At 35.1% G+C, this 12765-nt stretch overlaps 1 protein-coding gene across 3 annotated transcripts; it reads left to right on the plus strand.

The window, feature by feature from the left end:
• The first annotated feature begins 407 nt into the window (after nucleotides 1-407).
• Nucleotides 408-12522, plus strand: LOC108333175 (probable NADH kinase). Of its 3 annotated transcripts, XM_017568540.2 has the most exons (6): nucleotides 408-623; nucleotides 9702-9731; nucleotides 9879-9947; nucleotides 10080-10160; nucleotides 11551-11702; nucleotides 11811-12522. In XM_017568540.2, exons 1-6 carry the CDS (start codon nucleotides 543-545, stop codon nucleotides 12169-12171), a joined length of 774 nt encoding a protein of 257 aa, XP_017424029.1. In that variant the 5' UTR covers nucleotides 408-542; the 3' UTR covers nucleotides 12172-12522. The 3 variants fall into 3 exon arrangements, with proteins under 3 accessions (XP_017424029.1, XP_017424030.1, XP_017424028.1); XM_017568541.2 differs by lacking the exon at nucleotides 9702-9731 and having other exon boundaries at nucleotides 409-623; XM_017568539.2 differs by having other exon boundaries at nucleotides 410-623; nucleotides 9702-9947.
• The last annotated feature ends 243 nt before the right edge of the window (nucleotides 12523-12765 follow it).

Consider the following 12765-nt stretch of genomic DNA (forward strand, 5'->3'; position numbering starts at 1 on the left):
TAATTTTTAAAAATACTCTGTAGTACAATTCATTTTGCCCACCTTTAATTTTATCCACTAATTTATATTTCTATTTTATCTTTTAACTGTTGATTCATTTTCTTTGTGTTTCATGCTAAATGATTGAAGAAGAAATTTTTCTTCACGAGTAAATTTGATAAATTTATCTAAAGGAAACCTTACAAATTAAATTTTAGAAATATGAACTTTTCTTCCTATAAAAACATCAATATATCCTAAAAATTAATTTTTTTATTTAAGAATTATACAAAATGAACAGTACGAAATTAGAAGTAAAAATCACTTAAGCCTGGAAAGTATAGTCTTAGATTGAAAAAAAAACATGAACTACTAAAATAAGAAAAATAAAAATGAAAAGTAATGTGAGAGAAGATGTTAAGCCTTAATAACAGGTAATAAAAATTACATTAATTTAGAAAGAACAACCGAGGCGAAGAAAAGGTATTGTGCTTGTGTCGTGTGGTGTGGCCCTGCAATTGCAAGCTTTTAAGGAGAATTGAGAGAGCTAAAAGCAAAAACAAATGGTGATGAAGAAGATGAGGCTATTACTGCTGCTAAAGCCCTTCAGTGTATCTTCACCACCTCCCCACACCCCCCCTCAGGTAACATTGCCTCCACCCACCATCTTCCCTTTTCGTTTCATCACCTCTTTCACATGTTTGTATAATTCCCCGTGATGGTTTTGTTTGCTTGTTTGAAGATTCATTTAGGAAACAATAGGTGAAGGGTTTGTTCCACACTTTCCAATATGCACGCATACTGCTTGATGAAATGTTAATTTGGGGTTTGCTTGTTTGTGCTTGGTTGGAAACTTGTATTCTAAAATGGGTAGATGGGAAATAAAAAAGGTCCTACATTTTTTTCTACATTCCTGCTACAATGCCATTTCCCTGCTGCCCACTTTCATTTTAACCTAGAAAAAGCTTTAGTTGAATGACCAACGCTTCTTTATACGTCCTTCATCTTGTAGGTAAAGTATTGGCGTAATACTGGTAATTTAATTTCTTATCAATGAATTAGAACAATAAAAATAGCTGTTTTTGTGTGTGAAATGTATTAGGTGCGAGCTTTTGTCAGAAGAGTTAATTTTGACCATTTAATAATAAGATTCTTCTTATTGAGAAAAACTAGAACTACAAACGTAGAATATAAGTTCATATTTTGATCATGTAAGCATTAGCTTTTAATCTTAACTATTCTTGTATGGCTCTATGACCCAGATTTATAGTCCACCTTTTTTACAATGACAAGAGTTCTCACCTCGTACACTGTTCACCCTATATAATGAAGAAGGGATAAGATACCAATAAGCCGTGCTTTCATTACTGACGAAGTATCTAATAAGTCAGCCCTTATATATATGTGTGTGTTTGATGGTATGATACACAAATAGGTGACACGTATCTGATATGATATGTGTTTGTCGTGGTTATTTTGGAAATAACAGGATGTATACATAATTTAAAACGTATAACAATTCATAAAACATAATAAATATATAATTTCAATTATGTGGCCCAAACATGACATTTCTTAGATATTGCCAAAATAAAAAATTATAAATTATTGTCATAATGAAAGTGCTTCAAAGATTGAGTTTTTCATCGATAAGCATATTAGAGTATTGGATATAGATAAGTTATTGAAGTGTAATGCAAATTCTAGAAGACTATAGAAAAACCTAAGATAAAAGTATTAAAATGTAATAAAAGTTCTGGAATATTGTAAAAAAGCCTTAGATAAGAAGAAAAAAAGCAAGAACATTCTACATAGGTAAAAATCTAGGACATTCCACATAAGTTGTGCCTAACATGTTCTAGAATAATCTATGAGTCTATAAATACCCATCTCTTCTACCATTTGAGGTAAGACAACATTTACCACAACTAAGACAATTTCAACACTTCTTCCATCTACTACTTTCACATCCTACTATCTCCACATTTTCTCTACATTCCACTATCTCTACATTTTTGCTATCCCATCAACTATTCCTTTCACAACCTCAAAATATTAACAATGGTATTAGAGCTACGTTCGGTCATCTACTAGGCATAGATAAAATTTTCAACTGCCTCAAACAAAACTAGAACTCAATTTGTACTACCTGCAAAATATTTTCTTAACCCATTTCTACTATCAATCAAACATCATCAATTCTAGTACCTATTTTCATAGGAGAAAATTATGATATTTGGAGTGTCAAAATGAAGACATTCTTTCGCTCTTAAGATTTATGGGACATCAGAGAAGAGGGATTCACTATTCCAGAAGACATTTCCACTCTTGCTACAACTCAGAGGAAGGAGTTGAAGGAAAACAAGCAGAAGGATTCAAGGGCTTTATTTGCTCTTCAACAAGCAGTTGATGACACAATTTTCCAAGAATAATTGGTGCCACATGTGCAAAGCAAGCTTGGATCATAATACAAGAGGAGTTTCAAGGAAGTGATGAGGTATGTAATGTTAAACTTCATTCTCTAAGACAAGAGTTTGAATTAATAAGAATGAAAGAATCTGAGACCATTAAAGACTACTATTCTAGAATAAAAGAAATAGTTAGTCCGATGAGAGCCTTTGGGAAAAATATTCTTGACAAGAAAATCATTGAAAATTTTTTAATTTCTATTCCCCAAAAGTATGATGCAATCGCAACTGTGATTGAATAAAAAAAGATTTGGCTACATTCTCAGTACCACAACTAATGGACTCTCTTGAAGCCAGTGAATAAAGATTAAAAAGGCATGAAGAAGACTCGGTCGAAAATTTCTTTCAATCAAAACTAAAATTACGGTCTCAAAATAAAGAATATGAAGGAAATAAAAGTAGAGGAGAAATTTCTAGAAATAAAGAAAATTTTAGAAGCTTCTTTATGACTCGTCAAGAAAAATATTCTCCATGTGGCATCTGTAACAAGACAAGGCACTTGGAAAAAGATTGTTGGCATCATGGAAAACCTCAATGTCAGTACTGCAAGAAATTTGGTCATGTAGAGGAGTATTGTCGTAATAAAAATAAGCATCAAGCAAACTTTGCGAAAGAACATAATCAGGAGAAACTCTTATTCTACGCCAATCAAGAATCTCCTAGTGGAGAAGGAAGTTGGTACTTGGATAGTGGATGCAGTAGTCACATGGTGAAAGATCAAAGCATCTTCAAAGACATTGATAAATGTGTCAAGGTCAAAGTTTGGCTGGGAAATGATGCCACAATGGAGTCTTAAGGCAAAGGAACTGTCATGGTAGAGACAAAGAAAGGTACAAAATTCATCAAGGATGTTTTACTAGTTCCCAATCTTGAAGAGAATCTATTAAGTATTGGCCAAATGATGGAGAATGGATATTCTCTTCATTTTGAGAAAGATACATGCAAAATTTATGACAGTAAAATGATAGAAATTGGCCTAGTAAAAATGGAGAAGAGAAATAGAAGCTTTCCTATAAGCGTCAAACCTAGAAGTAATATGCCATGAAGGTAGAAGTTGAGGACTTATGGCTTTGGCATAGGAGATTTGGCCACTTCAATACACATGCCTTAAAGCTTCTATATTAGAAAAACATGATGAAAGATCTTCCATGCTTGAAGGAGAATAATGAATCATGTGAAGGATGTCTCCTTGGCAAACAACACTGATTACCATTCTTGACAGACAAAACATGGAGAACAAAAGACTTATTGGAGTTGATTCATACCAATGTTTGTGGACCGATGATGACACCTTCACATCACAACAACAAGTATTTCATCCTTTTCATTGATGACTTTTCTAGAATGACATGGGTCTATTTCTGATAGGATATAATGGGTTTAGGATAGAAGGAAGAGGAAATGAGAGGGCAGTTAGGAGGGAAAAGTTGTTTGACAGTTAGTTAGTTAGTGGGAAGGGGAAGAAAGACTTTATAAATAGGGGGAGTGTTCTTACAAGGGGGATTAATCATTTTTTGTTTTTTTTTTTAACAAAGAAAGAATGTGTATTGTATTCCTCTCAACTGTACAATACACTCATACCTTTAAGGGAGCCAAATTTTCCCTCCAATGGAACAAAAATCCAGTCTATACCCAAATGAATACAAAAATGAATAATCCCTCCTGTACAAAACACACACCCTATCTATAAAGTCTTTCTTCCCCTTCCCACTAACTAACTAACTGTCAAACAACTCTTCCCTCCTAATTGTCCTCTCATTTCCTCTTCCTTCTATCCTAAACCCATTATATCTTATCACCCTATATCTTATCATTACACCCCTCTACAGAACAACCTTGTCCTCAAGGTTGGAACCGGGAAGCTTGATCTCATGGCTCCTCTTCATCATCATGTTATCATATGAAGGGAACCCACTGGCTAACTCCCTTCAATTCAGGTCTAGAGGCTTGGGTAGTGGTCTATATGAAAGAATTGTTGACTCCTTTAAGAGTTGCTTCTTTTCCAGAATTCCCATGGACTATATGATTGTTCTATACTGCCTTCTGACCTGGTGACCACTTACATGGGCCTGGATTTTAACAATTTTCTGATGAATGATCAAGAATTCTTTTCTCTTCTTCCAACCCCAAAACTTTTTTTGTATTTTTTTAGCAGCAGCAGTAGCTAAGCCCTCTCCTTGCCCAGATTTTTTCATCCTAGAAGCTAAGAAGGAAAGAACTTGTTAATCTGACCATCCAATTTCTTCATCATCATCATGTTGAGCTAATCGTTTCCTCTTAATGTTAAATTGCTGCTCGACAAAGAAATATCCCTGCCATTGGTCTTCTCGTGTTTTATATGTTTGTGACAACCATATCTTTTCCCCACTCAAAACAGCCGCATCTTCTACATTATTTCCAGCCATAATAGTCACCTTGTTCCCACCATATTCTGCTTTCTTCCCTTTGTCTTCACCCTTCTTCATTGTTTTGACATACACATCACAACCTACCCCACTATCTCCCCTAGAAACAGCAGTTGTTGCCACTTCCTTGGCAGCAACACCAACAATGTCTCCATCACAGTTTTTGTCTTCTGCACTAATATCTCTTTCTTTTTCAACAATGTCTCCATCACAGCTTTTGTCTTCTGCACTGATATCTCTTTCCTTTTCCTTCCCAGAAACAATAGCTTTTGCCACTTCCTGAGCAGCAACACCAACAATATCTCCATCACAGTTTTTGAGAACCCCTTCCTCTGCGTCGTTGTCTGTTTCTCTTGTCATCTCCCCATCGGTTGAATTTTCTCCTCCATATGACGGTTTCCTTACTTTCTTGATGTCTCGCAGACTACCTTTCACAACATCCCTCCCCATTTTTCCCTCTTTCTTTCCTTTCCTGGCAGATTCCTCACTTCTTGCTAAGGCCCTTATGATAGAAGCAGCTCCAATCTTCAAGACTTGAGCGGCTCCTTGATCTAGAATTGGCAGCGGAATGAAGATTTGGTTGAAGATGAATGACGCATGCAAGGTGTTTGTGAAAATGGTTCACTGTGTTTGGATGTGTGTGTGTGGAGAGTTTCTAACTCAGATAGCCTTCCAGCGGAGAAGGGAGCTAGAGGAAAACAAGCTAAAGCATCTCTAAGGTTGAACTCGAAGAAGTAGTGGCTGTATTCAATTCAGCAGCATATCACTATATCAATTTAAGTTATTTTTACAAGAAGGAGAAGCTCTCTTTTATAGAGTAAGAGAAGCATGGCTAGCAAGCTACAACGTGCATGAAGCTACATAGGTTGGGTGCATGTTTCAGGAAAAACATATTTAAAACGTGCTCAAGTGAAGAAGCTACACGGCTGGGATTGTGTTTCACGTGGAAAATGTTGAAAATGTGCTTCAAAGAAGGGAAGCTATAAGGCTGGCTGCAAAATGCATTCTTTTTTGCCTCCTTTGTGTTCTCTTGCTTGGCAAACTTCCTAGATTGTGTAGACATACTTCCCAGTCTTTATTAATGTCCTACAAAACAATGTAAATGGATTTAGTTAAAGAGAATCCATCTAAGACTTAGATAAGGAAAAAACTTTTAGAAATCCTTATTCCAGTTCCCTTTCTTTAGTCTTAGTTTAAGTTGTTACTTCTTTGGATGGAAAGTCCTAAAAGAGTTGCCATCACCTTATCTGAATCTTGATATCCTGCATCATTTCTTTTATTTCTTGGGTAGTTCTTCTCCATCTTGCACTACTCTGTGGAAGTCTTTCTTCCTTTTTCTCTTCGTCATTAGCCAAGTACTCTCCTTCTTCAAAGAATTTCTTGGCTTTCTTGATGTTTTGCAGACTGTCTTTCACAACATCCCTACCCTTCTTTACTTCTTTCTTTCCTTTCTTGTTGTCTTGCAAAAATTCCCCTTTCTCTCCCTTTCTTGCTCTGTCAAGAGATTTCTCCCTTCTTTGAGTCCCTTTCTTGATTTTGGTCTTCCAATATCATTTCTTTCAATTCTTGGCAATTTCTTCTAAATTCTGCCATCCTCATTTCCCTTTCACTGGTCGACTTCTCCCAGGTATTGTCTCTTCCTTCCATGCTTCCACCTCTTCCTTTGTCCTGCACTCCTTTCCTTAGGAGATCCGGTAGGTCAGACCAATTTGTTAGGTTTCTGGATATGAAACCTATAGAAAACGCCACACGCACACACCCAAGCAAGAACACAAAATAACAAAGAAAGAATATGTATTGTATTCCTCTCAACTGTACAATACACCCACACCTCTAAGGGAGCCAAATTCTCCCTCCATTAGAACAAAAATCCAATCTATACCCAAATGAATACAAAAATGAATAATCCTCCTAGTACAAAACACACACCCTATTTATAAAGTCTCTCTTCCCCTTCCCACTAACTAACTAACTGTCAAACAACTCTTCCCTCTTAATTGTCCTCTCATTTCCTCTTCCTTCTATCCTAAACCCATTATATCCTATCACCCTATATCCTATCAATTTCTTAAAGGCAAAGTCAGAAGTCTTCAGAGTATTCAAGAAATTCAAGGCTTGTGTCGAGAAACAAAGTGGAAAACAGATAAAAGTACTCAGAAGTGATCATGGCAAGAACTACACATCTTGTGAGTTTGACAAATTCTGCAAAGATGAAGGCATAGAGCAACAACTTACAGTCGCATATACTCCACAACAAAGTGGTTTGTCAGAGAGAAAGAATCGCACAGTCATGGAGATGGCTAGATTAATGTTAAAAGAGAAAAAGTATGCCTAGCACTTTTTGGGCTGAAGCAGTCTACACTGCAGTTTACATTCTAAACAGATGTCCAACTAAGGCAGTCCAAGACAAGACTCGTTTTGAAGCTTGGAGTGGAAGAAAACCATAAGCTAAACACCTATGAGTATTTGGGTCTATCTGCTACATACGTGTTCCTGATCATAGAAGGCACAAACTTGAAGAGAAGACTATACGAGGAATATTCTTGGGATATAGCACACAGTCAAAAGGCTATTGAATGTACGACCTACAAAAGAAAAAGCTCATCATGAGTCGAGATGTTGAAGTTGATGAAAATGCTTCTTGGAATTGGGAAGAAGAAAAAGTTGTTAAAAGCAACATTTTAGTTCTAGTGCAACAATCTGAAGAAGAGGTAGAAAATTTAGGTGCGCTTTCTCCACCTCCACAACAACAAGATTCTTCACCTGAATCCAGTTCAAGACAAATAAGATCTTTGGTACACATATACAAAACATGCAATATGGCCATGATTGAGCCTAATTGTTATGAGGAAGCATCAAAGCAAGAAGTATGGGTCAAGGCTATGGAAGAAGAGATTAAAATTATTGGGAAGAATAACACTTGGGAGCTTGTAAATTGCTCTCATGGAAAAGGCATCATTGGAGTGAAATGGATATATAAAACAAAGCTTAATCTTGATGGAACTATACGACAGCACAAGGCAAGATTGGTCAGTAAAGGCTACTCACAACATCCAGGAATCGACTATGATGAGACATTTGCTCCAGTTGCTCGCTTAAATACAATTAAGGAACATTTATCAATTGGATGTCAAATTAGCCTTTTTAAATGGAGTGCTCGAAGAAGAGATTTATTTGAGCAACCACAAGGCTTCATCAACAAAGGTAATGAAGGCAAAGTACTAAGACTAAAAAAAGCCTTATACGGCCTAAAGCAAGCTCCTCGAGCATGGTATAGCAAAATTGATCAATACTTCATCGATCAAGGATTAAGGAGGACCAAGAGTGAGCCAACACTAATATTAAGACACAAGGTCAGTATCATCTCATTGTCTCCTTATATGTCGATGATCTTATCTATACAGGAAACAATATGAAAATGATCAAAGAATTTAAAGAAGACATGATGAAGACATTTGAGATGACCGACCTTGGCTTGATGAACTATTTCCTTAGAATAGAGGTGAAACAAAAAAGAAGAAGGTATATTTATCACTTAAAAGAAATATATTGAAGCTCTACTAAAGAAGTTCAAGATGAATGATTGTAAACCTGTTGCTACTCCATTGGTGGTAAACAAGAAGCTACAAAATAATGATGGAGCACAAGAGGCAGATGCATCACGCTAGAGGAGTTTGATTGGAAGTCTCTTATATCAAGATTCATGCAAAAGCCAAGTTAGATTCATTATGGAGTAGGAAACAAAATTTTAAGATATCTACAAGACACAAAGGAGTTTGGTATATGGTACAAAACCATGACTAACTCAAGGATCATTGGCTACATAGATAGTGATTAGGCAGGATCAATGGATGACATGAAGAGTATGTCAGGGTATGCTTTCTCGATCAGGTATTTTATGGGCATCAAAGAAGCAAGTAACTGTGGCACAATCAACAATAGAAGCAGAGTATGTAGCAGTTGCTGAAACCACGAGTAAAGCAATATGGCTATGAAGAATACTTTAAGAAATGGGTGAACCATGAGATGGACAACTATTATCTATTGTGATAACAAATTGATAATAGCAATAACAAAAAATCTAGTCCATCATCAAAGAACAAAACACAACCATTAAATATTACTTCATTCAAGATGAAGAGACAACTAAGTAAATTCGACTCGAGTACTGCCCAATAGAAGATCAAATTGCAGATATTTTTATGAAGGTGTTACCACGACCAAGATTTGAAGTACTACATGCTATGCTTAGAGTTATCGAATTTGCATTAAGAGGAGTATTAAAGTGTAATGCAAATTCTAGAAGAATATAGAAAATCTTAAGATAGAAGTATTAAAATATAATAAAAGTTCTAGAATATTGTAGAAAAGCCGAAGATAAGAAGAAAAAAATCAAGAACATTTTACATAGGTAAAAATCTAGGACATTCCACATATGTTGTGCCTAGCATGTTCTAGAATAATCTACGGGTCTATAAATACCCATGTTCTCTGCCATTTGAGGTAAGACATCTATAACATCTATAACAACTAAGACAACTACAAGACTTCTTCCAACTACTACTTCCACATTTTACTATCTCCACATTTTCTCTACATTTCACTATCTTTACATATTCTCTAACCGATCAATTATTCCTTTCACAACTTCAAAATACTAACATAAGTATTATTTGATACGTTAAACAAATCAAATTGCAATATTGATGCATTTGATATGATGTCTTACATCCTTATTTAATATGGAGTGCTTTGAGGATTTTTTCCATATATTTTTGACATGTATTTTTGGCATGATTGTAGATGTTTATAGAGCAATTTAAAATTTGAATTGTTAGGAAAATTGCAGATTATACAGTTCTTGGAGAATAGGCGTAAGGTACACCATGATGCAATAAACTTTTGTCAAGCTATTCTGCAAAAAAAGTCAGTTGAATGGAAAGCTGTATTGCGTAACAATTTGTTGCCACCCATCAATGATGTGGATCTAGTTGTCACAATTGGTGGTGATGGAACTCTTTTACAGGCTAGCCATTCATTGGATGACAAAATTCCTGTTCTTGGAGTGAATTCTGACCCTACACGTATTGATGAGGTATATATAAATATAGTTTTGGCTTTGCTATTGATATAGCGTCTATGTATATATATTTCATTTGATCATCCTTTGATTATGAAAATAAAGAAGCACACTATAGGTTATTTAATCAAATTCCATTTGCAATAGGTGGAGCAATGCAGCAGTGAATTTGATGCTACCAGAAGCACAGGCCATCTTTGTGCTGCTAGTGTTGAAAACTTTGAACAAGTAAGCTTAGCTCTTGTCTACCCATATAGGAAAGATTATCAAGTAAGCTTGCTACTCCTTGAGGTTTAGCAGGAAGCATGTGTAGAATGAAGTTTTATAATTCAGTAACTTGAAATATTCAATTTTTTTTTTGACATTGTTGTTAATTATCACAATCATGAACCAATAATTACTCCTTTGAAACCATTTTAATCATTATACTCTGATGTGACTAACCAGCTCAAAGCTGGTTTAACATTGAGTAGAGATAGGATTGATTTGGGGTTCAGAATGTACCTCTAATCAATTATGAGACTTGGAGAATTAAACTGTAAAATAATTCTAGATGGCTTAATTGATCCCTCTCACAATCTTCTATTTATAAGAATAAATTGATACAAAAGTACATGATAAATGATAAATAGAGTAACCCTAGACACAATATAATCATGATAAATAGGGTAATCCTAGACATAATATAATCATGATAAATAGTATAATCTTTAACACAATATAATCATGATAAATTAAGATAAATATCCTAACAGTGAGAAATGAGACAAGCTTGCGGTGATGTCTGTTCAACGTCCATTCCCTCCTTTGTAAGTACAGTTTGGTGCAGGTTTCAATTTTATGACAAAACCTGTAATTTTGTTACCATTGTAGTCCATAAGTTGATGAGCTGAAAGCCTGCAGCACAAGTGGCAAATATCTTTTGAAAGGGAGTCCATTCATAGAAAAAAAGTTCCTAAATATCTAATTTGTCTATCTTAAGCATAACAATTTGTTGTTTCCTTCCCCATATTAAAGTTTTGGTATATCACCAATTTGGTTATTGAACATGTGACGCGTTGCAAATTTAATCTTTGTAAAAAGGAAAAAAAATCTAATTTAGTCCCCAAATATGTAAATTATCTTCTACTTTTAAGTTGTGAGAATATTGTCATTAAAATATAATTTTGAGGATCAATTTGATACTAAATCATAAATTGTTTTGTTATTAAATTATAATATTGAGAGACCAATTTGTATATTTTACACATTTAGAGATTAAACTTTTATATTCTTTCAAGAACTAATTTGTCAACGTCTTATATTCAAGGATGAAATTGGTCATTTAACCTAAAGTTTTCTTGTTAATAATGTTACTCTATATTTTTTGACTTCAACTTTTGGATAAATGTTCAGCTTCAAATGCTTATTTCTTGTGAAAAAAAAAATGGGACAAATTAAGGGATATTCTCTCGACTTGAAATCTAAGCTAAAGATTCTCCGTCTTGTATAGGCAATTGAAAGGTGAAAAAGCGGGACAAAGTGTAATATACAGATTAGGAATTAGAAATGATTTTCTTTAAATTTTGTTGGTTTCAATATAATATTTCATCTATCCAGTTTTTAAAATCTTTTTCAGGTTTTAGATGCTATACTTGAAGGTCAATTTCTTCCTTCCGAATTAAGAAGGACCATGATATCTGTTAACGCACTGCACTTGTCAACTTATGCTCTCAATGATATCTTAGTTGCACATCCATGTCCTGCCTCGGTTTCCAGGTTCTCATTCAGGTACACGATCATTCCAGTGAGAAATTAAAACTCAACTCACATTTTCTTAATTTCGTCTCAGAGGTTTTATTTTCTGTAATGAAGCCAACTAAGCATATATTTTTGTAGAATCAAAGAGGGTAACAAGCCATGTTCCCCTCTCGTTAACTGTAGATCAAGTGGTCTACGTGTTTCAACAGCTGCTGGTTCAACTGCTGCAATGCATTCAGCAGGTGGATTTCCAATGCCAATTTTATCTCGGGATCTCCAGTACATGATAAGGGAGCCTATTTCAACCGGGGAAGCCTCAGATCTTATGCGTGGATTGATCAAAGATGATCAAACATTAGTTGCTACATGGACCTGTAGAAAAGGAGTGATATATATTGATGGTTCTCATATCTATCATACCATCCAAGATGGGGATATCATTGCGATATCTTCCAATGCACCAGTTCTGAAAGTTCTATTGCCTCGTCATCTGTTATAGTTAGAGAAGACGACAACTAAATTTCACGGCATATCCTCATCCGGAGACTAAGCAAATTTTGTCGGAGTATTAGTGCTTTTAATGAAAAATATAGGCCACATGAGCTGACATAAGCTTGCAATGTTCCCATTCGTTAGTATGAGCTGACATAAGCTTGCAATGTTCCCATTCGTTAGTAAGGGTTGGGCCACAAATGCAATTCGAAATCTCATGCATTGATATCGTGGCCATAAATTTGAAGCTGACTTGACTTTAGATTTAGGAAGTTAAAGTACTGGGTTTTTTTACCAAATTAGGCAAATTTGCAGTGTAAATTACTGATATAAGCAAAAAAATTTCAAATTACGAAAATAGGCAAGTTGTGGGATGACTTCAAATGAAGAAGTCGTGCTTCCCTACACGAATTCGCCCTGACACCGTGGTCAGAGGTGAAGTTGTGCACCCCAAAAACGACTTTAAGGCATGGTAATTGATTACAAATTGATTACTAGTGTTGTAATCGATTACCACGTCTTTTTTCATAAAAAAAAATACAAAAAAAATTGAAGTCGTAGGATCTTGACGACTTTAATAAGAGAAGTCGTGCATCCTCCA

Source organism: Vigna angularis, chromosome 11, assembly GCF_016808095.1.
Source record: "Vigna angularis cultivar LongXiaoDou No.4 chromosome 11, ASM1680809v1, whole genome shotgun sequence".
Classification (NCBI taxonomy): domain Eukaryota; kingdom Viridiplantae; phylum Streptophyta; class Magnoliopsida; order Fabales; family Fabaceae; genus Vigna; species Vigna angularis.